Raw genomic sequence first — 23643 nt, forward strand, 5'->3', positions numbered from 1 at the left:
GACTCACCTTTGGATGTTTGCTGTATATGCCCTTTCACGATTTCGGTGGTAAAATCCTACACTCTCGAATACATTACTAACATTTTTCAAAGTCCAAATGTGATTTGGCAAAACGGATCCAAGTAGGTAGATCCCTTCATATGCAGTCTATCCTCATAACGTGAATCACTGAGACATAATCCAAAGCAGCAGTGTTTAGTGGATGGCATTTTGAAAAGTCAAATTAAGTCAGATCCCGTCAAAATAGCCGATAGTTGTGAATATTTTTCACAAGAGAATGAATAGTGTAGCGAGGCGTACAGGTTTGTTTGTCAGCATGGGATTTCTATTTCTATTTCATGAGATTTCATGTGACGTCATAGCTTTTTTTTTTTTTTTTTTTTTTCTTTTTTTTTTAAATTGTGTGGATCGCTATTACAATGAATTGTAGGCTGGCAAATCATTGTAAGGCTAATTGATGGGCCTTTGTCGACAATTGGGATCGCTCTTACCGCAGGAATTATCTATATACAAGGGACGGAGTGTGCTTGCCACCCAAAAAGATTTGAACTTGCTGAATCCCTGGAGTGAGAAGTAGGCATCCTTCATTTTTTTCCAGTGGAATAATTATGGGTCGGGAGAAATATTTTGAAAAATAATTTAGACAAGAGAAACAGCTCAGAGAGGGACTGTGAAAAGAACCACTTAAACAGTGAAGGGAGGATGAACTCAATGTTTAGGCAAACAACAAAAGCATAATGGATAAATTTTATTTGCTGAGAGGTAAAGCGTGCGTTGAAGGTTTTGATATCATAACTGGATCAATATGGCGGATAGACATTGCATTCCAGAAATCGAGATAAGAACATAACATAAGAATGATGGAGACTGCAAGAGACCATAAGGCCTACACTAGCCAGCTCCGTATCCATCGCCACCTGTCATCCCCATCCATAAAGTTGTCTAATCGTTTCTTAAAACAACTAAGTTTATTCCATTCGTCGACCACCCTATTTGTAAACCAATTCTTGCCTATTTCCTTTTTAAATCTAAATTTGTCCAGTTTATAACCATTACTGCGAGTCTTGCCCTGTTGTTTTAATATGATGACCTTGTTTGCATCACCCTTGTTAAAGCCTTTGATCCACTTGAACACCTCTATTAGATCACCCCGCACTCTGTCTTTCCAGAGTGTAAGTTGAGGTGCCTAAGCCTCTCTTCGTAAGGCAGGAAGGTAAAAATCCAGCCAGAGCCTCAGTTTTGGATAAGACTTACGCTCACGCCTTTGGGTTCAGGTCCCTCACATGTATCTCATAGTACTCTGGGCGTGTGCTCGGGGCTCAGCCAAAGTTGAGAATTAAAAAAAAGAATTAATTTCAGATTTTTTGTCTCCTGGCGCCCGCACCTTTGGCCATAGTGGTGCCCAAGTGCAATGGGCAGCAGGGGTTGGCCTTTATTCCATGTTTATTCATTCGCTTATTTCTAACAGGTTATGTTGTATATCACTCATACTGTGTATTCTTTTTTAGAATTTATTATATACACCATGTATATATTCCATAAATATTTTGCAATTTACTTTATTTCCCTTCATTCTATGGGTGCGTTTTTTTTCCTTCATGCAAACCTTGAGCTTATTTCTTGTATTTTGTCAACACATTTCAAAGAGAAAGGAGAGGCCTACTGTATCTAAATGTTTTATTCACGGGTGCAACAAAATACAATTAAGTGTCATATGAAATGCTGAAATACACAATTGCGTCTAAGGTCAACGCTTAAGTAAACAAACGGCAACTATAACGTTTAATAAGAATAGGAGTAACATAAAATGCATCCTTGTAGTGAAATAATCAGCCTATGTACAAAACTCACAAGCAACTAACTCATACTCCCATCACATTCCCACGCAGTGGGAAGTGAAAAACCCTTGGTAGGGCAAAGCCCTGTCAGTTGCAGCAAGCCGCTGTTTTTGTTTTAGGCCAACGTTGCGTCATCTCGCCTCCCGGGACTCGAACTCACGACCAAATGGTCATAAGTTCAATACGGTATCCACTAGACTACTTCTTGGCCCTCATACTCCCATCAGGGGAAAATATATATAATTACTAAGAAATTTATGAACATATTACATGTTAAAGAAAAAGCTAACAACGTTTTCTCTACACATTTTTTTACATCAGCACATATATACATTCTTGTACCCCACGCAAGTACCCTTTGTTCCTGTATAAAGTTATCATTGGAGTCTGATACATACATATACCAAGGCCTTTTCCCCCTTCCAAGGGAGGTAGCCAAAAAGGGAAAGGCATAAAAACACTCCCACCCATTTCATCCCTAAATACACTCCACACCCCTCCCACCCTTCCTCTCATCTGAGCACCTCCTGGATGACGGGTCATCCCTGCACCCTGCCCACCGCCCTGGGTCAGAAGCAGTGTCGCAAGACACAATGAATATATATTTTTTACAACTGAGAGTGAAAGAGCGTTTGTGATAGTCGTTACTTTAGTTTTCCTTTATAGGGAAAGGTTAGAACATTTTGTATATGTAAATAGTCGCTTCTAGATATTAAAATAAGATCACTCTCCTGAGGTTTGCTGTACTTAGATTACAAAATTTTCTACCCAAGTTCTAGCTCAAAATCTTGCTAGAAAATTACGAAAAAAATCACATATAAAAATATTGTAGATTTCCTTGTTGCTATATTCTATATCTATAGCTTTGAATAATAACACTACAAACAAGTTCGGTTTATTTTGGAAAGAGGTCATAACCTAAGTTATCAGTCCCTGATGCATAGACTCTCTCCTACGTGAATATAATACCAGATAGAAAAATTGCGTTGAGATTATTCACAGATAACCTCAACATGTGAGGCCTGTAGTAGGAAGACCAGCCAACATTCCATTGACGCTAATTTGGTTTTTAATCTGTTCAAACTGAAACAAAAAAATTCAAAGACGTTTAAAAAACCGTGAACTATAACAGGAATAGAAAAACCTATTCATATTCTGTCGTACTTTTAATTGGTGATTTTCCCCTAGTCTGGTATAAAGCGCAATGTACGATTAAAGGCAAAGGTTCTTCCCTCAATGTACGTTCTTTTCACTTTGCAGCTATAACGCCCATTGCTAATTATGTGATGCGAATTTCTATATATTATCTACTTTACTGCGCAAATACTTTTCTTGTATAGATCATAAAGTTACACTGGCAGCAATTGAAGTTATAGTTCCAGAGTGGATTAAAACTGTAAAGTGTGTTTCCTTCATCTGCTGGGACCAACGTAGAATACCTATTTGTGATAACCCTGTAAGATGGAAGTTAGAGATAACTTTCTCCCTGCCACCCATTAACCCGTGAATACCCTCAGCATCTGGAAGTGCAGCCTCGAAGGGCTGACACTCGGTTTCCGGACTGGGCCCCAAGAGCTCCATCAACTTCAATTATATTTTCCACCTATCTACATCAAGAGAGTTGATAATTGGCGACTGCTCATCCCCAAGTGACAGAGGAGCAATCGCATATTAATATACCAGAGATGTCTATGGGAGAGCACCAGGACTGTTGCCTGTCACTGTGGGGTTCCGGGTTTTCAGTCAGCCAAACTCGAGGCAACAATTATGATCATATTTTCTCTTTTTTTCATACTTCCACTTTCTTTTCTTAGTCTCGTCGTATACTTTTTATTCATATTCTTCCTTGTCCACTTCCACTCCCGCTCGCTCTTGCATTCGCACTCGCTCTTAAGGGCCATTTACACGGTCAAACAGTTTGACAAACCCGGTTTGTCAAACAAGTGTTTGAAGTGATGTTTGACCGTGTGAATAGGGTATTTGGTCGTCAAACACGTTTGTCGAACGTGTTTGACAACCAAAAATCCTATTCACACGGTCAAACATCACTTCAAACACTTGTTTGACAAACCGGGTTTGTCAAACTGTTTGACCGTGTAAAAGCCCTTTACTCTTGCACTCGTACTCTTTTCTTCCCCTCGGTCTTCTTCGTCTTCCTCTATTTCTTCTTTAGATTACTTGCTCTTCCTGGAGTTCTCTCTCTCTACTTCTTTTCTGCATTGATGGAAAATGGTCTCTTGGGTATTTAGTGGTTCGTTGTAAGTCTCCCCTCTCCATAGGCAGTGGCTGGAACGAAATTTGAAAGTGCACAAAGGAATCGGCCAAACTTGCACCCGTACTCGTTAGGAGGCGAAGCTGACCTTCAGGTTCGTTTGACATAATCTCGTTTCCTGGGCTTATGTTCCGGCTAATGCCAAACGATTTTCTTCTGTTGAAGGGCAGACTCTGAACAAAACGGGATCTCGAGATCTTTGATCGAGACACTTTTTTGGTCAGAGCTCACCCCTCAACTAAAGAAAATCGTCTGACATTAATCAGAAAATATTAAGTAGGTCACCGGGTTGAAAATGTAGGTCGTTGCAACGCTACATTATTGTCTCCGAACCCGGAAGTGTTATGACTTGAGCACTGTAATGAAGAACCCTGCGCGCTCGAACTCACTGCGTGTAGGAACTAGAGGCGGAAGTCAAAACCATATCCGTTGCACGACCGGTGCTTCTTCGTTTAAGGATCTAGACTTGAGGTTTATGTCACTGCTGATGAGGATAGAGGCCAGAGTGTGCTTCCTGCGTCTGGGGACATCATGGGATGGAAATGTAATGTTAACATTAATCTTATGATATAGACAAAACAAAATTATGACCATATCTGCGGTCAAGTATTCTGAATCAAGTTATGAAAATATTCTTTATTGTACTTCAGTTAAATCCTCATATATCACAACATTCAATACTTGAGCGTCTGCGTCATGTGTCGCTGTTGGTAGAAGCACGCGCACTTTTTAGTTAGTATCTATGAAGCTAAATTATGGCTTGTTCTTTGTCTTTGAAGCAGATAAACAAGACTGTAAAAGGGGTAACAAGGACAATATCATTCGAAGAATGTCAGGGGATTTTTTAATAGTCTGTTTTCGTCATATGGAAATTCGTCACTTAAGAATGCACAAGTTCGATGGTATTGCAAACGTTTTAATTACCCATAGTCTTCCCTCAACCTGCCTTAGAGTGTACCAAATGTATATATATCTATGTATACCTAAAATCATAAATACTTATCATATAATAATGCACGGATTCAAACCTTAACACTAGAGTGTTAACTTTGTCACCTATTCGGTAAAATGTAGTCTATGCCCTCTAATTGCTCAATCAGTCGGTGGGTCGACCAAGCAACTGATCAGTAAGTTGTATATATGTGTATCCTGTTCAGTAAGGTTATGTTTATGCCCTCAACCTGCTCAACAGGTTTTCTGTCCATTGTATCTAAGGCGATGGACATACCCAATGCCCGCATGTGTGAAAACAATGCCTGTTAAGTGGTATGTCAGTCCACTGCTTGTACAATGAGTCCATGTATTTCCCAGAACCTGTATAGTAAAGTGTGTTTACCCATTAGGATGTTCGTAACTTTAACAAGTAGAGTAACGTTATATTAAAAGTCGGTAGGATCTACTGAGAGATTTTGGCAGGTTCTTAACACTATTGCTTTTTTAAATAGTATTTACACAAACTACGAACTCTCCTTCTTCTTCTGTCAGTCTTCCTGAAAAACTAGGGTCACCGTCAAAGTCAAGTCCTGTGTACTCTGATACCTGTAGTTCGCGAACACCAAACTCATCAGACCATAACTTGTCTTATTTCACTGTAAACATGTTGGTCGTCATCGTCCCTGTGGGCCGTCCTGGGTCGTGGCGTTGGGCGACTCACCCACGAGTTCGAGATAGCAGAAGCAGAAGAGAACGACGGCGGAGGTGGAGACGCCATCGAAGAAGACTTCGCCGCCGCGGAAGCTGGCAAAGAAGTAACAGAGAGAGATCTGGTCACGCTGGAGTCTGAATCTCCTCCAATTCGTATGATGGAGGTGTGATCACTACACCTGCTGGTGTCTTCGTCGCTGGTGCTGGTGTCCCCGGCTCCACACGAGGAGGAAGACTGCGAACAGGAGCACGATCTCTGCCTGGCGCTCAAGTCTTTCATCTGACGCTTGAGGGCCCGCAAGGACTTCTTCTCGTTCTTCTCAACGGCTTTCTGGGGGAGCACCACGTACCCGTAGTAGTTGAGCATCCCGGGGGGATACTGCGGGTGGTTGAAGGTCGAATACATACCCGGACCGTCGAACATACTCAGTAACTCTGCGTTCACCTCCCGCTTCCTGTGACGGACAGTATTCGGAACTGAGACAGTGGGGAGATGGGCAGCCAGGTTCTCTGCGAGTTCCCGGTTGTCCTCAACAGGAGCGGGCGGTCGCACCATCCGCGGTGGGAGACCTACCGACCTATCAGCTGCTCCCAAGGTGGAGGAGGAATTGCAGCGGCTCTTCTTCAAGCGCCTTCGGGTTCGGGTGAAGACGAAGGCCACGAAGCCGATGGAAATTAGGCAGAAGAGGCAAGCAACTCCAAGACTGACGAAAAGGTACAGGCGGCACTCCTCTATCCTAACGGACTCCTGGTGAACATGGCCATCTGGAGAAAGGATAGAAAAAAAAACTTTGTATAAAGCGTTACACACGCATTTTACGTATGAATATTATATCGCAGGCTAGTTTATGTTAACTTATTGAATTATTTCTTTGATCTTACCTGGAACTTTTACTCTGATCGACAGGTTCCTCTCCCACCCCGTCGTGGAGTTGTTTTCCGTGCTGCGGGTGTGACGGAAAGGCGACGTCTGCCATGAGTACTCATATTCCTGCACGCCGCGTCGACGACGTCCGTAGCCAGAGCGATTGTCGTCCGGGCAGAGTGTCTGCAGACATGACGTCATGTCGACATAAGTAAAGAGCAAATGTCGACAAGGTCGAAGTCTAAATATGGCCTAATAACCTTAGAGTGTTTCTCTCTTAAGTAAAATTATATCTTGTTTTTAGATACTGAATAAGATGTTTGAGGTAAGGAAAAAAAAAGATTAAATCAAGACCACGTTCTGATTAGCCGTCTCGAGGATTTAAAGAGGTCAACAAATCGACGGGACTCACTGGTTCGCAGTCCTCCTCGGTGAGACATCCAATGACCCTGGCGGATATGGTGAGGGAATCGCCCTCGACCATATCTTGAAACATGAAGACCCTCATGTTGAAGTTGTTGACGAGTGTGTTGCGCCGGTCACGCTGGGGATGGTTTGGAGCAATAACCTGTACAGGACGATATCACAAATAGAAAGCAAGAAAACGAGTGAGTAGATGAATGAATGATACGCAAACAAGTGAGTGCGTGTATGTTAACGTGCGCATGTACATGCGTATGCGCCAGTGTGTATGTCCACATACACGTACACTATCTACCAAGAGCTTTTTCCCTCATTTAAGGGGGGTAGCCAAAGTCAAAGGTGTCGCATGAGTGAAAGCAACGCCGAGATTGGCGTTACTATTTGTGTGAGCGTTCACGCTAGGTCACGTGCGCTCATAGCGTCCCGCGATGGGTCAGCGTAGGTCACGTGCGCTCATAGCGTCTCGCGATAGGTCAGCGTCACTCGGACGCGACCTAGAGGTGACTATTAATGTGGCTACGCACCACACGTGACGCGAATGCTAGCAGCTGATTGGCAGACGTGCTTGGCCGACCGCTTGATGCGCCTAGCCCTCGGCAGACAAAGGGAGATTCTCTCTGACAACGCTGGTAGACGGACGTAAGTCAAGCAGGTGGTGGTTACAGGACACAAGAGTAAGTGTGGTATTCTATTTGTGCCGATAGTCCTCTCCCCCATTTAGCCTCCGTCACACATTTCATTATCTGTGCTACATAACAAAAGAGCCAACACATTCTATGTGTTTTAGTCAATAGCCTAACCATTCGGACACGCATACCATAAATGCACGTACCTACTCCCACCCATTCCCCTCCCATTCACCACACTTTCCTCCTCCTCATCTTAACTCCTCATGGATGACAGGTCATCCCTGTATCCCGCCCACTGCCTTGGGTTAGAGGCAATGTAGGAAGATACAGTACATCCACAGCAAGGCCGCTTCACTAAATCGGCGCCCCCCCTTCACCGACCACCTCATGTAGAAAAGAGAGGACGGGGATAAATCCCTTAGGGCTGCGTCAAAATATCATACACACATAAGCGCCCCCTACCCCCTCCCCCATACCCCGCCTCCCCTTTCCTTGCATAATAGTATCATCTATACACAGCCACGCTCAAACGCACGCACACAAACACGCACGCACGGCCGTTGGTGTGCGTGTGTGCTCGTATGTACGGGTGTAGGTTCCTGCATACGGACGTACATATGGATATATGAACGTGAACGCGCATATATGTACACAGTCACGTGTGTGTGTATGTGCCCGTGTAAGTGTATGCGGGTGTTCGCAAGTTCGTGTACACAAAAACGCGCGCGCGCACACACACACACACACACACACACACACACACACACACACACACACACACACACACACACACACACACACACACACACACACACACACACACGAATGAGTGCGCGCGCGTGTGTACTCAGTGTGTATGTATGCATGCGTAATTGCGCATACACGCGCAAGCACACGTACACGTCTGTTTGTATTACATCCTAATGCATGTGTTTATATATGCACACGCAGGCACTTATGTACACTAACGAACATGCGTTCGTGTATTGGTGCGTGCGTGTGTGTGTGTGAGCGCACACACACATACACACACGCGTACATGTGTTTGTTTGTGACACCTAGTAGTGTGACCCTTCCCTAGCGAGGCGAAGAGATCCTCTTACCTTGTACCTGGGGTTCCTGCAACCGTCGCTGAAGACGAGGACGGCTGTGTTGAGAGAGGACCTCTCCCTTTCGCCGCCGTTGCGCTGGATCAAGATCTCCGTGATGCGACTGTATTGCCAACCTAAAAGAACAGAATTGAACAATCCCGTCAAAGCCGTCTTTTGTTCCATTCCATTTTGTTCCATTCCATTTTGATCCATTCGCTTGTTTATTTGATGTCCAAAAGGTTACTTTATTTATTTTGTACAGCTGAAGGCTTCTGGAAGTGAGTTTATGTAAAGAATACGAACTGGGCTCAGCCGGTCGCAAATTTCAGAGAAAATATGAGGTATAAGATTCCTTTCGTCTGTTTATTGAAGAAATACTGTATATATAAGAGTATTGAGTCAATATTAGCCCTAAATAGAATATTTAGTGTGAACTGAGTTTGTATTTTTGTATTTTTCTCAAAGTCCTTTGTATATGTACTGTGTGTGTGTGATTCACTGTGGTCTTGGATCACGCGTTGGACTCGTGCTCGACAGCTATTTTCCTCCCGAAAGAGAGCTCAGAGCTCACATATGACCGATCTATGGGTAATGCTGTGATTTTACATGCACACACACACAACCTCCGCCTACGAGAGTTGGAGTAACGATTCGCAGCGTAGCGATACTGAAATTATTTCAGCCCTGGGCAGGATTCGAACCTGGACCGCCGTAGCGGCGTTCGCGAACTCTACCAATGCGCCGTCAAATCATGTGTGTGTGTGTGTGTGTGTATGTGTGTGTGTGTGTGTGTGTGTGTGTGTGTGTGTGTGTGTGTGTGTGTGTGTGTGTGTGTGTGTGTGTGTGTGTGTGTGATTCACCATGGTCCCTCCCGGAAGAGAACTCAGACCTCATAAATGACGGTCTCTGGGTAAAGCTGTGGTCTTGCATGGACACACACACCAACTCCCCGCCTACGAGAGTAGGAGTAACGATTCGCAGCGCAGCGATACTGAAATTATATAAGCCCCGGGCAGGATTCGAACCCGGACCGCCGTAGCGGCGTTCGCGAACTCTACCACTGCGCCGTCAAATTATGTGTAGGTGTGTGTGTGTGTGTGTATTCACCTAGTTGTATTTTACGGGAAGGGGAGCTATGCTCGTGGTGTCCCGTCTTCATATCTCATTTTATCTAAACTATTTTTAAGTTTATGTATTGTTTTTGCACACACCACTTTCTCATCTAACTTGTTCCAACTGTCTATTACTCGTGTGTGTGTGTGTGTGTGTGTGTGTGTGTGTGTGTGTGTGTGTGTGTGTGTGTGTGTGTGTGTGTGTGTGTGTGTGTGTGTGTGTGTGTATTTACCTAGTTGTATTTACCTAGTTGTATTTTACGGGAAGGGGAGCTATGCTCGTGGGGTCCCGTCTTCATATCTCATTTTATCTAAACTATTTTTAAATTCATGTATTGTTTTTGCACACACCACTTTCTCATCTAACTTGTTCCAACTGTCTATTACTCTGTGAGGAAAGCTGTTCTTTTTCAAATCTCTTCTATAGCTGTCTTTTTTTATTTTCTTTCCGTGTCCTCTTGTATTTCTGTCATCCCATTTTATCAGATTCTCTCTATCAGTAATTTCTATGCCTTTCATGATTCTGTAAATAGCTATCAAATCTCCTCTCTCTCTTCTTTGCTCTAGTGTCTGTAGTTTAAGTTTTTGTAGTCTCTCTTCATATGATAGTTTTGAGAGTGTTGGTGCCAGTTTTGTGATTGCTCTTTGTATTCTTTCAAGTTTTTTTATACATTTTTTTGTACTTGGTGACCATATCGTTGCTGCATATTCCAATCTTGGTCTTATCAGGGTGATTAGGATTTTCCTCACCATTTCTTCATCCAGGTATGTAAATGCCACTTTGATTGTTCTTATTAAATTATAAGTTTCTCCAAAAATCTTATTTATATGTTTCTCAGGTGACATATTATTCATAACAATGACTCCCAGGTCCTTCTCATTTTCTACTTTTTTTATTCCTTCTTCTCCCAAATTATATGATCCTGTTATTCTGTTTTTGCTTTTTCCAAATTCCATTATACTACACTTTTTTGCATTGAACTCCATCTCCCACTTCCTACTCCATTCTTGTACTTTATTTAGATCTCTCTGTAGTGATTCACAATCTTCTTCAGTTTTCACTCTTTTCAGTAGTTTTGCATCATCTGCAAAGAAGCTCATATAGCTTTCAATTCCTTCATCCATATCATTAATATATATAGCAAACATTATTGGGGCCAGAACTGTTCCCTGCGGGACACCGCTTATTACTTCATTCCATTTTGAGTGCTGATCTCTTATCACTACTCTCATTTTTCTTTCTTGCAAAAAGTCTTCCATCCAATTTAGCAATTTACCTTGTATTCCTCCTTCATATTCTAATTTCTAAAGCAACTTTTTATGTGGTACTTTGTCAAACGCTTTTTTTAGGTCTAGAAATGCACAATCAGCCCATCCATCTCTTTCTTGTATTATATCTATTAGCCTTGAATAGAAACATATTAAATTGGTGACGCATGACCGTCCTTGTCTGAATCCAAATTGCCTTGGATTCAGTACGTTGTTTTTTTCCAAGTATTTTACCCATCTACTTTTGATAATTCTTTCACAAATTTTTGCTATTGTACTTGTTAGAGAGACTGGTCTATAGTTGGTAGGTTCTTCTTTATTTCCTCCTTATATATAGGTACTATATTTGCTTTTTTCCAATCTTCTGGAACTTTTCCTTCTTTTAAGGAACTGCTTATTATGCTATGTATTTTGTCTGCCAGTTCATTCCTGCATTCTTTCAGAATCCAGTTTGCTATTTCATCTGGCCCATGCGATTTTCTGACATCAAAATTACCCAAGTGTGTCAATATTTCATTCTTTGTTACTTCTATTTCTTCCATAGGGGGGACTTTTTCTTTCCACTCAATCTCTTCAGGTTGTATATTTTCCCTTGTAAACACTGATTTAAAATGTTTGTTCATAATTTCTGCCATTTCCATTTCCTCAGTGTATTCAACTCCTCCTTGTCTCAATTTCTCCAAGTCTTGTTTGTTTTTCAGTTTATTGTTTACGAATCTGTAGAATAGTTTTGGTTGATCTTTACACTTTTCTATAACATCTTTTTCATATTTTCTTTTTTCCTCTCTGCACTTTTGTACATATTCATTTCTATAACCAGTATATATTTTCCATTTTTCAGGTCTTCTGTCTTTTTTCCATCTGGTCCAGGCTTTGTCTCTTTTGTCTTTTAACTCCCTACAACTTTTGTTGTACCAGCATTTTACATATTCTTTTTCTTGTTTTTGTCTTGGGACATACTTTTCCACTCCTTTTTTGTAAATTTTTGTCAAAATATTCCATTTCTCTTCCACTGTTGTTTCTTCTTTGTATATTTCTTCCCAGTTTTCTTGTTGGAAGAATTCTCTTATTTTATCAAAGTTTGTTTTTTCATACATCATTCTTCCTTTTCTATATTGTTCATTTCTTTTCATATATTTTTCTTCATTAAGTTCCAGTTCAATCAATATGTGGTCACTTTTACCTATTGGTGTTTTATATTCAATCTTGTCCACTATTCTAGGTTCAGATGTAATTATTAAGTCTAGCCTCGATGGTTCTTCTTCATTTCTATACCTAGTGTTCTCTTGTATCCATTGTGTCATTGAATGGTCAGTAATCATCTCAAGTAGAGCATTTCCCCATGAGTCATCACCACTCTTTACTGTCATTTCTTCCCAGCAGATTTCTTTGCAATTAAAGTCGCCCATCATAACTATTCTTCCTCCGTCTTCCATTATTTTAGTTAATGCTATCTTTGTGTCCTCTAGCATACTTTTATATTCACTCTCCTCCCATGAGGCTGTTTTCGGAGGCACATAATTGATCACAAATTTTCTGCTCTTCTTATCTCTGTTTTCCACTTCTATCATAATCATCTCTACTGTATTCTTTCCATATATGACACCTTTCACGTTTATATCCTTCTTAGTCAGGAACATAACTCCACCCCCTTGCTTTTTCTCTCTGTTTCTAATCCAATAATTGTATGCATCATGTCCTACACTGTTGGGTGGTAGTGGGCCTTTTAATTTTGTTTCTACAATTCCCATTATGTCCGGTTCTTTTTCTTTCAAATAATCATTCAGCTCATTCAATCCTGTTATTAATCCATCTATATTTGTGTAAGACACTCTTAGTTTTCTGCCACTTCCATTGTGTTCTCTGTTTCCCTTATGTTTTTCTTTTGTATGTCGAACTTCCTTAGTTTCATGTTCACTACTCTCCAATAGAATCTCTCTTTCTCTGACTCCGTTCTGTTCTCGTTTTTTGCCTTAGCTTCCAGTCTTTTCTGCTTTTCTTCCTCTCTTTCCTCTTTATTCATTTCTCTTTTTATCCATATCTTTTTGTATTGTTCACTTGTTGCTAGTTTCCCTGTTTTGGATAAGATATTCTCTGCCGTTGTTTGTGACTTGAATTTAATCTTAATTGGTCTGGTCTTGTCTGTGCTATACTTTCCGAGTCTAAATTTCTCTTCGATTTGTTTCATAATTCCTGGTTCATCTTCCTGAACTGATTCTAGTAATTGGCTTACTTTTTCATTTTCCTCTTTGATTCTTGTGGTTCTATCTGTGTTGTGTTTCTCTTCCATTCCTAATATAATTATACATTTCTTCTTGTCTGCTAAATCCCTTACTATATTCTCCTTTTGTCTCATCACTTTAATAACTGAGTCTTCAGTATGTTCTTTCAATTGCTGTTTGACTATGTCAGTGAATGAAATCTTATTTCCTTCTTGAGTTTTCTTCCAATTTTTACTCTCTTTAGCTATCGTTTCTCTGTTTTCTTTACTATTCTTCTTCAATTCTTCATTCTCCCCCTTTACCTCTCTTAACTGTCTTTTTAGTTCTTCTATTTCATCAGTTAAGTTTTTATTCGCCTTTTCCAGTTCTTCCAATCTTTCAACCCTTTGTAAAATGGTGTTCATATGACCTAACCTACTCTCCAAGTCCTCGATCACCTTATCAACCTTCTTCTCTAGTCTTGTCAGTCGGGGGGGGGGGGGGGTTTGTGTCCCCCCCCACTCTCTTTAAATCCCTTGAAAATATTCTCATCACTTTCTGCTATATTGCTCCTATCTATACCTCTAATCTTCACATTCCTATTAGACATGTCGTCATCATCCAACTCGTCTTGGGGTCGTTTGTCTACCTTACGGCGGCCCGTCAGGGCCATTTCCTCCACCTCCTCATTACCTTCCATTTCCCCAGCAATCCCTCCCCCTCTCCTCTTTCCTTACTTTCCCACTGCCCCACGAGCAATTTCCCCCCACCCTGCAAATACAAAAAGGCACTTCTCTTTGCGTTGGGATCCACAATCTTCACTTTTCTTCAGAGCGTTCTTCAAGCCGTCCGTTCGTTGAAAGTGTGTGTGTGTGTGTGTGTGTGTGTGTGTGTGTGTGTGTGTGTGCGTGTGCACGCGCACGCTCTGATGCAACAAAGACAACATTCCAAAGTTTCTTTCCAGTAAGATCTGTGGGAGGTTCCGTGGACCGTTGCCGGCCACTGTGGGGCTGCGGATTTTTCACCTGGTGAAACTCGAGGCAACAATTAATGTATGTGTATGTATGTATGTGTATATATGTATGTATGTACAAAGAACAAAAGTATGGATGTCCTCACCATCATCACCTCCCACGATGGATCTGAGCTGCACTTCTTCGCCGAGTTCGAGCGGCATGTTTGAGTCGACCATGGTGGAGAAGATCTTCGTCCCGGGGACTCTTTTGAAGAGGCCAATCTCGCACTGGAACTTGCCGCCGTCGCCCTCGAACACGGTAGGTGGTCTTGGGTTCACGCTACAGATTAGTTAATACATGAAGGTTAGACCGAAGTCGGAGGTTCCTTGGGGCAGGGAACGCCCAAGGCAGCTGAAGGGAAGTAGATCGTTCTTTTCTTTAAAGAAATGAGAAATTGAAGAAAATTGAAGAACTGGAAGGCGAATTAACCTGTCAGTGGCCCATGGTCATTTTGGTAGTCTGTCCTGGCTAACGCCTGACGATTTTTTTCACCTGAAGGAGAGTACCCCCCCCCCCACCCTTGTTAGGGTACTATTAAAGAGATCATACAAGTCAACTGACACGTTTCTGTTATCTCCTATCATCTAAACATCGCCTGGCGTTTGCTGGTGGACATTTTGCAAAATGACCAGTGGGTACTGATTAATTCGAGCAAGGTTGTTCAGGGGTGAGACTATCTTCCTCTCGTTCTGTTCCGCTTCCAGAATGTAGAGAGCAGAAGGTAGTGAAGGAAATTGATCACTCTCACGTATCTTAAGATTCACAACATTCTGAAAGAGGCAACAATCGCGATGACTTTTATTTCTGAAATTTTCAAATTTCTCTGAACTTGAATTTCATGACTTTGGATAAAACATTTGCTATGGTAAAAGGTACGGTAACTTTGGCATACTCCCATGGCACGTTTAATAGCGTCAAAAACTTCGGAAGTTTGTACAGTTTTGTAATGGACTACACTGCACAAATTATCCTGACAGTTTAACCACGCCTCCCGTCGTCCCTGCTTGGTACGTGATTGGTGGCCGGTGAGAAAGAAAAACGCCTATTGGCTGGCGGGCGCTTAGACCTCCGTTCACCAATCACATGCTTACTCCCCCCTTCCTCACCAATAGGTGGATCGGGGAGGAGACAGGGAGGGAGAAGGGGAGGGGCTTAGCTGTCAAAATTATTTGATTTTAGTATAGTCATCGCGTTGAGTCATGTCGCACTGTCACCCTATGGGTCACATGATGGCGTTGATAACCATTTAAAAAAGTCACTCATTCCAGGGTAGGACAGATAAAAGGAAGGAGTATAGTTGTTATAGAGTTGTAACAGTATAGCTTTGTACTCAAGAACGTTGACAAGTTGATGTCACAGCTTATGCTAAGTTTGGTTCATAGTCTGTATATACGTACAAGTCGAATACTATAGTAGTGTAAACTAAGGCTACCTCGCCCCCAAGGCGGATAATATTACAACATAAAAGCATGCTGTTAGCTCTGAAGTCCACCCTAAATGTCTTGTGACAGAAAACGGAAGAGGAAATGCCAGAGTATGGGAGTGGCTGCCTACATTGCATTTTTATCGGCGTACTTTGCAGTAGATACCGTCAGCACGTGAATGTCGTCTGCGGTCCTTTCCTGAGGGCGACACCTGATGTCGACGATCTCGTCCTCCGGCAGCTTGACCCCCGACACGAGCGGTAGTCGAAGTGTGAGGCACAACCAGATCTGGAGAGGGAGAATGGGAGTCAGTCTAAGACATATCCAAATCTGAAGAGGGAGGATAGGAGTCAGTCCAAGACTTAACCAGAGCTGGAGAGGGAGAATGGGAGTCAGTTTATGACACAAACAGAATTGGAGAGAGAGAATGGAAGTCAGTTTAAGACGTAACCAGACCTGGAGAGGGAGAAAGGGAGTCAGTCTAAAGCATCATCAGACCTGAAGAGGGAGAATGGGAGTCAGCCTAAGACGTGACCAGACCTGGGGAGGGAGAATGGTAGTAAGATCAATACATAATCAGAGATGGAGAATGGGAGTCAGTTTAAGACAGAACCATACCTGGAGAGGTTGAAAAGGAGTTAGTGTAAGACATAACCAGACCTGGAGAGGGAGGAGAGGATTCAATCTAAGACACAACCAGACCTAGGGAGGGAGAAAGGGAGTCAGTCTAAGACATAATCAGACGTGGAGATGGGGAATGGGAGTCAGTCTAAGACTTAATCAGACCTGGAGATGTAGGATGTAAGTCAGTCTAAAACACAACCAATCCTAGAGAGGGAGAAAGGTAGTCAGTCTAAGACATAATATAAAATATAATCAGACCTGGAGAGGGAGGATGGGAGTCAGTCTAGGACACAACCAGGCCTGGAGAGGGAAAAAGGAAGTCAGTCTAAGACACAACCAATCCTGGAGAGGGAGATTGTAGTTAGTCTAAGACACAACCAGACCTGGAGAGTGAGAATGGGAGTCAGTTTAAGACACAAACAGAACTGGAGAGGGAGTCAGTGTAGGACACAACCAGACCTGGAGAGGGAGAATGGGAGTCAGTTCAAGACACAAGACAAGTATCGTATCATCTTTGCGTACCACCTAGTGATACGATACGGTGCAACAGGGTATTGTACCCACTTGTTGCGTATCCGTATATAGCAGGCGGATACGCAAGCAAAGATGATACGATAGGTGGAAATGCAACATGTGTGAACCCGGTTTAAGACTTAACAAGGCCTGAAGAGGGAGGAGGGGAGTCAGTCTAAGACATAACCTGACTTGGAGAGAGAGAAAGGGCTTCAGTCTAAGACATAACCAAACCTGGAGAGGGAGAATGGGAGTCAGTTTAAGACATAACTAGACCTGGAGAGGGAGAATGGGAGTCAGTGTAATACATAACCAGAACTGGAGAGGGAGGGTGGGAGGCGATTTAAGACATAACCAGATTTGGAGAGGGAGTGAGAGAATGGGAGTCAGTCTAAGGCTTACCAAGACCTGGAAAGGGAGGATGTCAGTATATGGCGCTTGAAAATGCTTGCAAAAATTATATGTAATCCACCATGGTTATGGATCACATGTTGGACTCGTGATCGACAGCTATTACCTTCCCGGATGAGAGATCAGAGCTCGTTTATGGCTCGATCTATGGGTAAGGATTTGACCTTGTGTGTGGTTGTGTGTGTATTGTATAGTATATTCCCAATTTTCTCTTTTTTTTCAAATACTAAAAAACAAGAAAGTGGTTGGTTTTCTAATGGTCGTAGATAGTATATACAGTAGATAAATAAAATAGATACGATAAGTGGAATAGATAGATAAGCTAATAAATGTTGAGACATTATGACAAGTTGAGGAAGGTGGAAGAAGACATGGGTCTAGTTCCGAGTTTTTTCCGGACCGGTTTCGCTTTAAGCTTTTCCAGAGGAATAAAGAAAAAAAAAAAAATCAAAGCTAAACCGGTCAGGGATAAACTCGGAACTAGACCCGTGTCTTCTTTTTCCACATTCCTCAAATAAATAAACGTGAAAATATCTACTGCGTCTGTTACCTCTCCATCTGCTTGTGTGCATTCCCGAATTCCACATGGATCGAGTTCGAAGACGATGATGCGGAACATGCCGATGGGCTGTGTCGGGATGACCCGACACAAGGTGTTGGTCGTCGGGTCCACCATAGGTCGATCTTCAAATACCGGGACAGCTTCGAATCCCTCAGGAAGAGTGACCAGAGCATTGAAGCTTTGTGAAGTGTCGGTTTTTAAACACGTTATACCTGAAAGAACACAACAAGGAAAATAACTAATACACTAACGTTTGTTCTTCTTTGCTGAAACAGCAGTTTCATCCAATCATGATATATTTAGTTTGAAGGCAACTCTCATCCCATATGACGATGATCTTACCGGTGACGTCCACAACGTCACGCTTTGACGGGGGCGGTGACGGAGGCTTGGCCGAGGTGAAGAAGGTCAGGGTGGAATCCGTTGTGACCGGGGGTGGGGCCGGGGGCTGCGGGGGTGGGGGGCTCGGTGGCCTGGGTCCGGCGAAGACGCCCGGGTTGGGGAACAACTCTCCGGAAAGGTTTGGAGGTGAAGGAGGTTCTACCCCTGGAGGTAGTTCTATACGAGATTTGCTCGAGTCCTGTAAAGGACATAAAGGTATTACAACAAAGGAAATCATGCATAGATACATACATAAATACATACATACATACATACATAGATGGTTGCATGGGGGGTTTCAATAGCTTGAACATCGGTGAAGTCATACAACAGCCAAATCTCACTCAAACAGCGAACCGAGGTCCGGGCCCTACCTACGAATAAACAACCTTCTACCTTATCATCACTGATATGGTCCCGACCTCTTCCCCTTCTCGGTCGCAGGAAACGCACCATCATCTGTGGAAAACAGCATCTAGCACCCCCCCCCCCCCGCACATTATGTACTCAGATAAGACTAGTTCTAGAATCAACACAAATTGTATATTGTCAGTGTATCTTTGTATATCTGTTAACTCAATAAACTGATAATTGTCATCATTATCGTTATCATATACTCGTACATACATACTCGTACGCACACACACACACGCGCGCGCGCGCGCCTCACTACCCCACATAAAAGGGAAGTGGCCATACCTTTGCCTTGACTCTTTTCGTTAGATAAAAAATAAAAATATAATAAATCTAAAGAGAGGGGCTCCTACGTCCCTTCGCTCCACCCCATTCTGGGAAACATAGTGACGGTATTCATGCCTCCCATCCCCCGTCACATATTGCAAAGTAATCTTCCAAGTAGAAAAATAATAGTTTTGGGAAATTAATCACTGTCTATTCGATTTTTTTGACCTACATATTCCAGGGAAGCAGAAAAGGTAAACAATATAACAAAAGAGACAATAGAATTCTTCCCCTGAAATCTAGGCTTCTGGAAACGGACTCACCGGTCGATCTGGTCCCACAGGAAGAGAGACTCCCCCACGAAATCGATTCTGCCCTCGTACTTTTTTTCTCTCTTCCAGAACTTCTTTCATGACTTCTTTCAAGTCATCCTCACTCGCGTTCCTCTTGACATGTCTGTCTTCCTCTCCGGACTGGTCCCCGTTGGTCGCGAAGACTACAGAGGTGTCTGGGCGACCTCCTGTCGGGACGGTGGGGCGCTGCACGGGACGTCGAGTTCGAGGAGTAACTCGTCTTCCGAACTCGCCTGAGTACGTGGCGATTCTTCGGATGCTGGAGGTAGAAGATCTCGGGGTCTGTGTCCGGCAAAGACACGAGAAGGCGAGGAGAAGAACCGCAATTAGTCTTACGGATCTGAAGAGCCCCATCTGGAAAGAAACATATGTTGAATTTAGAAGTGATGGTAATATACGCCAATGGGTGGTATCATTTCAGAGTATTCTTGTACTTATGGTCAAGAATAAAAACTAACGAGTTGGTAAGAAAGAATTAAGCAAAAATGTCTTTCACAAGAAAGAAATAGAAAATTCTAGGATTGACTATGGAGACACAAAAATAAGATAATAAACATATTCTATTTTCTTTCCTATGATATTCATTTCGTTTGAGTTTCTGGTGTAAGCAGCACCCACCTGTACGGAATTGACCTATTTTTGTCTTTATCTATTTTTTTTTTGCGAATTATTTCGACCTTCCTGAATAAAATTAAATAAAAGTGCATTTTTTTAACTTTCTTTTTTCAATAACTTAATTCTTGCTAGAGGGACTTTTCAGCCATGAAAGATTCAAATTCTTTATCCAATTTTTTATCACTTTTTCTCTTCTTCTCTATTTAGGGAAAGTATCTGTACATACATAAATGACAAAATAAGTAAACAAATGTATTAATAATTAAACAAATAGATGAATAAATAAACAAATAGATGAATAGATAAGTAGATAAATAGATAAAAATAAATAAATGAAAAACAAACAAATGAAAAAAGATAATAGGTAAATACAGTGATAAATAGACAAGTAGATAAATTAATAATTAAACAAATAATGAATAAATGAATGAATCGATAAATAAATAGATAAAAATAGATACACGAAAAACAAATAAATGAAAAATACTAGATAAGTAAAATGATAAATAAATGAATAAACAAATGAATAATTAAACATAAACAATAAATAAATTAATAAAAGAAGTAGATAAATAGATAAGAATAGATACATGGAAAACAAACAAATGAAAACAAAAGTAAGTAAAATTATAAATAAACAAAATAAATACGCAGGTCAACAGATAAACAACATTTATTCATTATGTCTGGTTACTCCTTCCCCGGTTATTGTTATTTATGCTCCTAAGAGTAGTACATACATACATATGCCAAAGGCTTTTTCCCCCTTACACGGGGGGTAGCCAAAAAGAAAAAGGCATAGAAACCACTCCCACCCATTCCATTTCCTATATATTCCACTCCCCTCCACCCTTCTCCCTCCCTCTTATCTTGGCACCCCCTGGATGACGGGTCATCCCTGCATCCTATCCACTGCCCTGGGTAGTAACCTACCATTAACCAATCCTAAGTTAAAATCACTGGATTAATCACACGAAATGCTATTATAGAATTTTGATCAAATTAATTCATATCCAACACTACAAAGGTACTGAAGTTAACACAATACAGACCAATTTAAAATACAAGAGATTATATAAGCCCAGCAATAACATCGGTAATGATAAAAAAGTAAATGAATAAATAAAAAATAGATAAATAAATAAATGGATAGGTAAATAAATGAATAAACAAATCGATAAATGGTTGAATAAATAGATGAAAAATAAAGAGACAAATAAATGAATATATAAATAGATAAATGAAACGCTTCAGGAAAGAGGAAAGAGGCTTGGGAGGGCACATCCTAGAGGACGAATCAGAAGACAACTTAGCTAAGTGTTGTCGGGCAAGATAAGGCTAAGTGGACCAACATATTATCAGTAAAAGACGAGTGTAGTTAGTGTCTTAGACCTTTTCGTGGAAAGCACATTTAGAAATATTTATTTGACAATTCGTAGAGTCACCAATAACGTTGACAATGCTGTTAGTAGTGTCTGGAATAGACGTGTAAATAGCACATGCATAAGCACTTTCATATGTACACGCGTGCATACATATATACGCAAACGCACACACATACGTATACACATACGCACACGCACGCATACGTACAGGCACGACTCTCTTCGCCTCTCTTCGTCTCAGTTTACTATCCTCTCTCCCCTTCCTCCTCTCTCCCCTTCCTCCTCTCTCCCCTTCCTCCTCTCACCCCTCCCTCCTCTCCCCACTCCCTCTCCGTCCCTTAGCCCAGAAAAAAAATAATAAAAAAGAGAAATTATTATAGATCTTGGGATTTTCTTAGCAGTTATTATCTTTGTTATTGTGAACTTGGAATGAAGTAGATTAGATAAGGTAGATTTAGTGTCGATTTTATTTATCTTTTTATTATTTTCTATCTAATTATTTTTTACATTTCTAAAATTTCATGTCTTAAAGTGGTACATTTTGCTTTTTTTCTCCTCTTCCACTTTTTCTCCTTTTCCTTTTTTTTTTCTTCTTCTTCTTCACCTGCCATGTTCTTTCTTCATCTCCTTTTCGTTTTCCTCTCATTGTCTTTTTGTTATTTTATTTTTGTTATTCTTCATCGTTTTATTCTTTTTCAGTTTTTTTTTCCGTTTTCTTCCCTCTCTCCTTTTTCTCATTCTTACTGCTCTTTCTTCCAAACAACCCCTCTTCTATTTTTCATCTCTTTTCTTCTTCTCTCCAAACCTCTCTCTAACTTCCTTCTTTTCCTTTTTCTTTTCCTGTAACTCCTCTTTCATTTTCTCTATTTTTCTTTTACTATTTTTATCTTTTCCGCCCTCTAAGTAATTTTTTTTTTTTGCTTTATTCAATTTGTTTCCAGTCCTTATGGTCATACAGTCTGCGATCAGGTATCTATCCATACACACCTATCCGTGCTTCCTCTCTATCCAAGCCTCCTCCTTTCCTCCCCCTCCTCCTCTCCCTCCTCTCTTTACCTCCTTCCTCTCCATCCCTCCCTCTGTCTTCCCTCATCTCCCTTCCCCTTCCTCCCTCCACCTCTCTTTGCTCTCCCTCCTCTCCTCCTCCCCCTCCCATTCCCATTCTCTCCATTCCTCCTCCTCTCCCTCCTTTCCTTCCTCATCTCCCTCACTGCCTCCTCTCCCTCTCTCTCTCTCCCTTCTCCCTCCTCTCCCTCCTTCCTTCCTTCCCTTCCTCATCTCCCTCCCTGCCTCCTCTCTCTCCTCCTCCCTCTCTTTCCCTTCTTCCTTTTCCTCCATCCCTCTCTGCATCACTTACAAGGGAAAAAAAGATGTAGAAAAGATACTTTTTAAAGTATTACAATTCATACACACAAGTATTGTATATACACACATGCGCATATACACAAACATACGCGTGCATATATACATAAACACACATCTATGTAGTGAAAAGATTAAAAAAAAAATGTTGATCACGTGCAGTGTCCCAGAGCGCGCAGTACCCCCAGAGTCGACCAGTGAGATTCGTTTTCGGCCAGTGGACCTACGCAGCACAATTTGATTTCACGCTTAACTGGCTCCATTCGAAGTCAAGCTAACACCCTCGAACTGGCCAACATGGGAACCTTCTCACCTGTTCGGAGGACCTAGCGGACCCTGACAAGTCTCCTCTCCTCCTCCCCTTCCTTCTCCTCTTCCTCTTCCTCCTCCTCCTCCTCCTCCTCTTCCTCCCCCTCCTCCTTCTCCTTCATCTTGTTTTCTTCTTCCTTTTCTTCTTCTTTTCTTTCTTCCTTCTTTCCTCTCTTTCCTCTCTTCTTCCTTCCCTCTTCCCCTCCTCTTCCTATTCCTCCTTCTCCTCCTCGTTTATCTTCTTTTCTTTTTATTCTTCTTCTTCTTTTCTTTCTTCCTTCTTTCCTCTCTTTTCCCTCTTCTTCCTTCCATTCTCCCCTCTTCTTCCTCACCTTCCTCCTCCTCCTCCATCTTCTTTTCTTCTTCTTTTTCTTCTTCTTTTCTTTCTTCCTTCTTTCCTCTCTTTCCCCTCTTCTTCCTTCCCTTCTCCCCTCCTCTTCCTCCTCCTCCTCCTCCATCTTCTTCTTTTTCTTCTTCTTTCTTCCTTCTTTCCCCTCTTTCCTCTCTTCTTCCTTCCCTTCTCCCCTCCCTTGTCTCCTCTCTTTGTTCTTTTCTCCTTCTCTCTCCTTTCCCCCTCTTTCTTCCTTTCCCTTTCCCTCTTCTCTCTTCTGTTACTTCCTTTCCCTCCTTTACTCTCTTTTACTCTCTTTTCACTCACATATT

General features: G+C 41.8%; 1 protein-coding gene across 5 annotated transcripts in view; it reads right to left on the reverse strand.

Moving 5' to 3' along the window:
- Positions 1-3942: 3942 nt before the first annotated feature.
- Positions 3943-23643, reverse strand: part of LOC143019722 (uncharacterized) — a 545357-nt gene continuing 525656 nt past the window's right edge. For 2 of the 5 annotated variants that reach the window (XM_076175700.1, XM_076175694.1), the window contains 10 exons: positions 19280-19663; positions 18237-18474; positions 17883-18106; positions 15915-16072; positions 14464-14639; positions 8775-8896; positions 7032-7187; positions 6637-6802; positions 5650-6519; positions 3943-4630 (listed from right to left, as the gene is read on the reverse strand). In XM_076175700.1, coding sequence (XP_076031815.1) covers positions 5675-6519; positions 6637-6802; positions 7032-7187; positions 8775-8896; positions 14464-14639; positions 15915-16072; positions 17883-18106; positions 18237-18474; positions 19280-19663 — 2469 coding nt within the window. In that variant the 3' untranslated portion in view covers positions 3943-4630; positions 5650-5674. Of the gene's footprint in view, positions 4631-5649; positions 6520-6636; positions 6803-7031; positions 7188-8774; positions 8897-14463; positions 14640-15914; positions 16073-17882; positions 18107-18236; positions 18698-19279; positions 19664-23643 lie in introns of those variants that run through there. The other 3 variants (XM_076175706.1, XM_076175714.1, XM_076175722.1) reach the window with 3 other exon arrangements.

Source organism: Oratosquilla oratoria, chromosome 3, assembly GCF_046742065.1.
Source record: "Oratosquilla oratoria isolate Oo_2021 chromosome 3, ASM4674206v1, whole genome shotgun sequence".
Lineage (NCBI taxonomy): Eukaryota > Metazoa > Arthropoda > Malacostraca > Stomatopoda > Squillidae > Oratosquilla > Oratosquilla oratoria.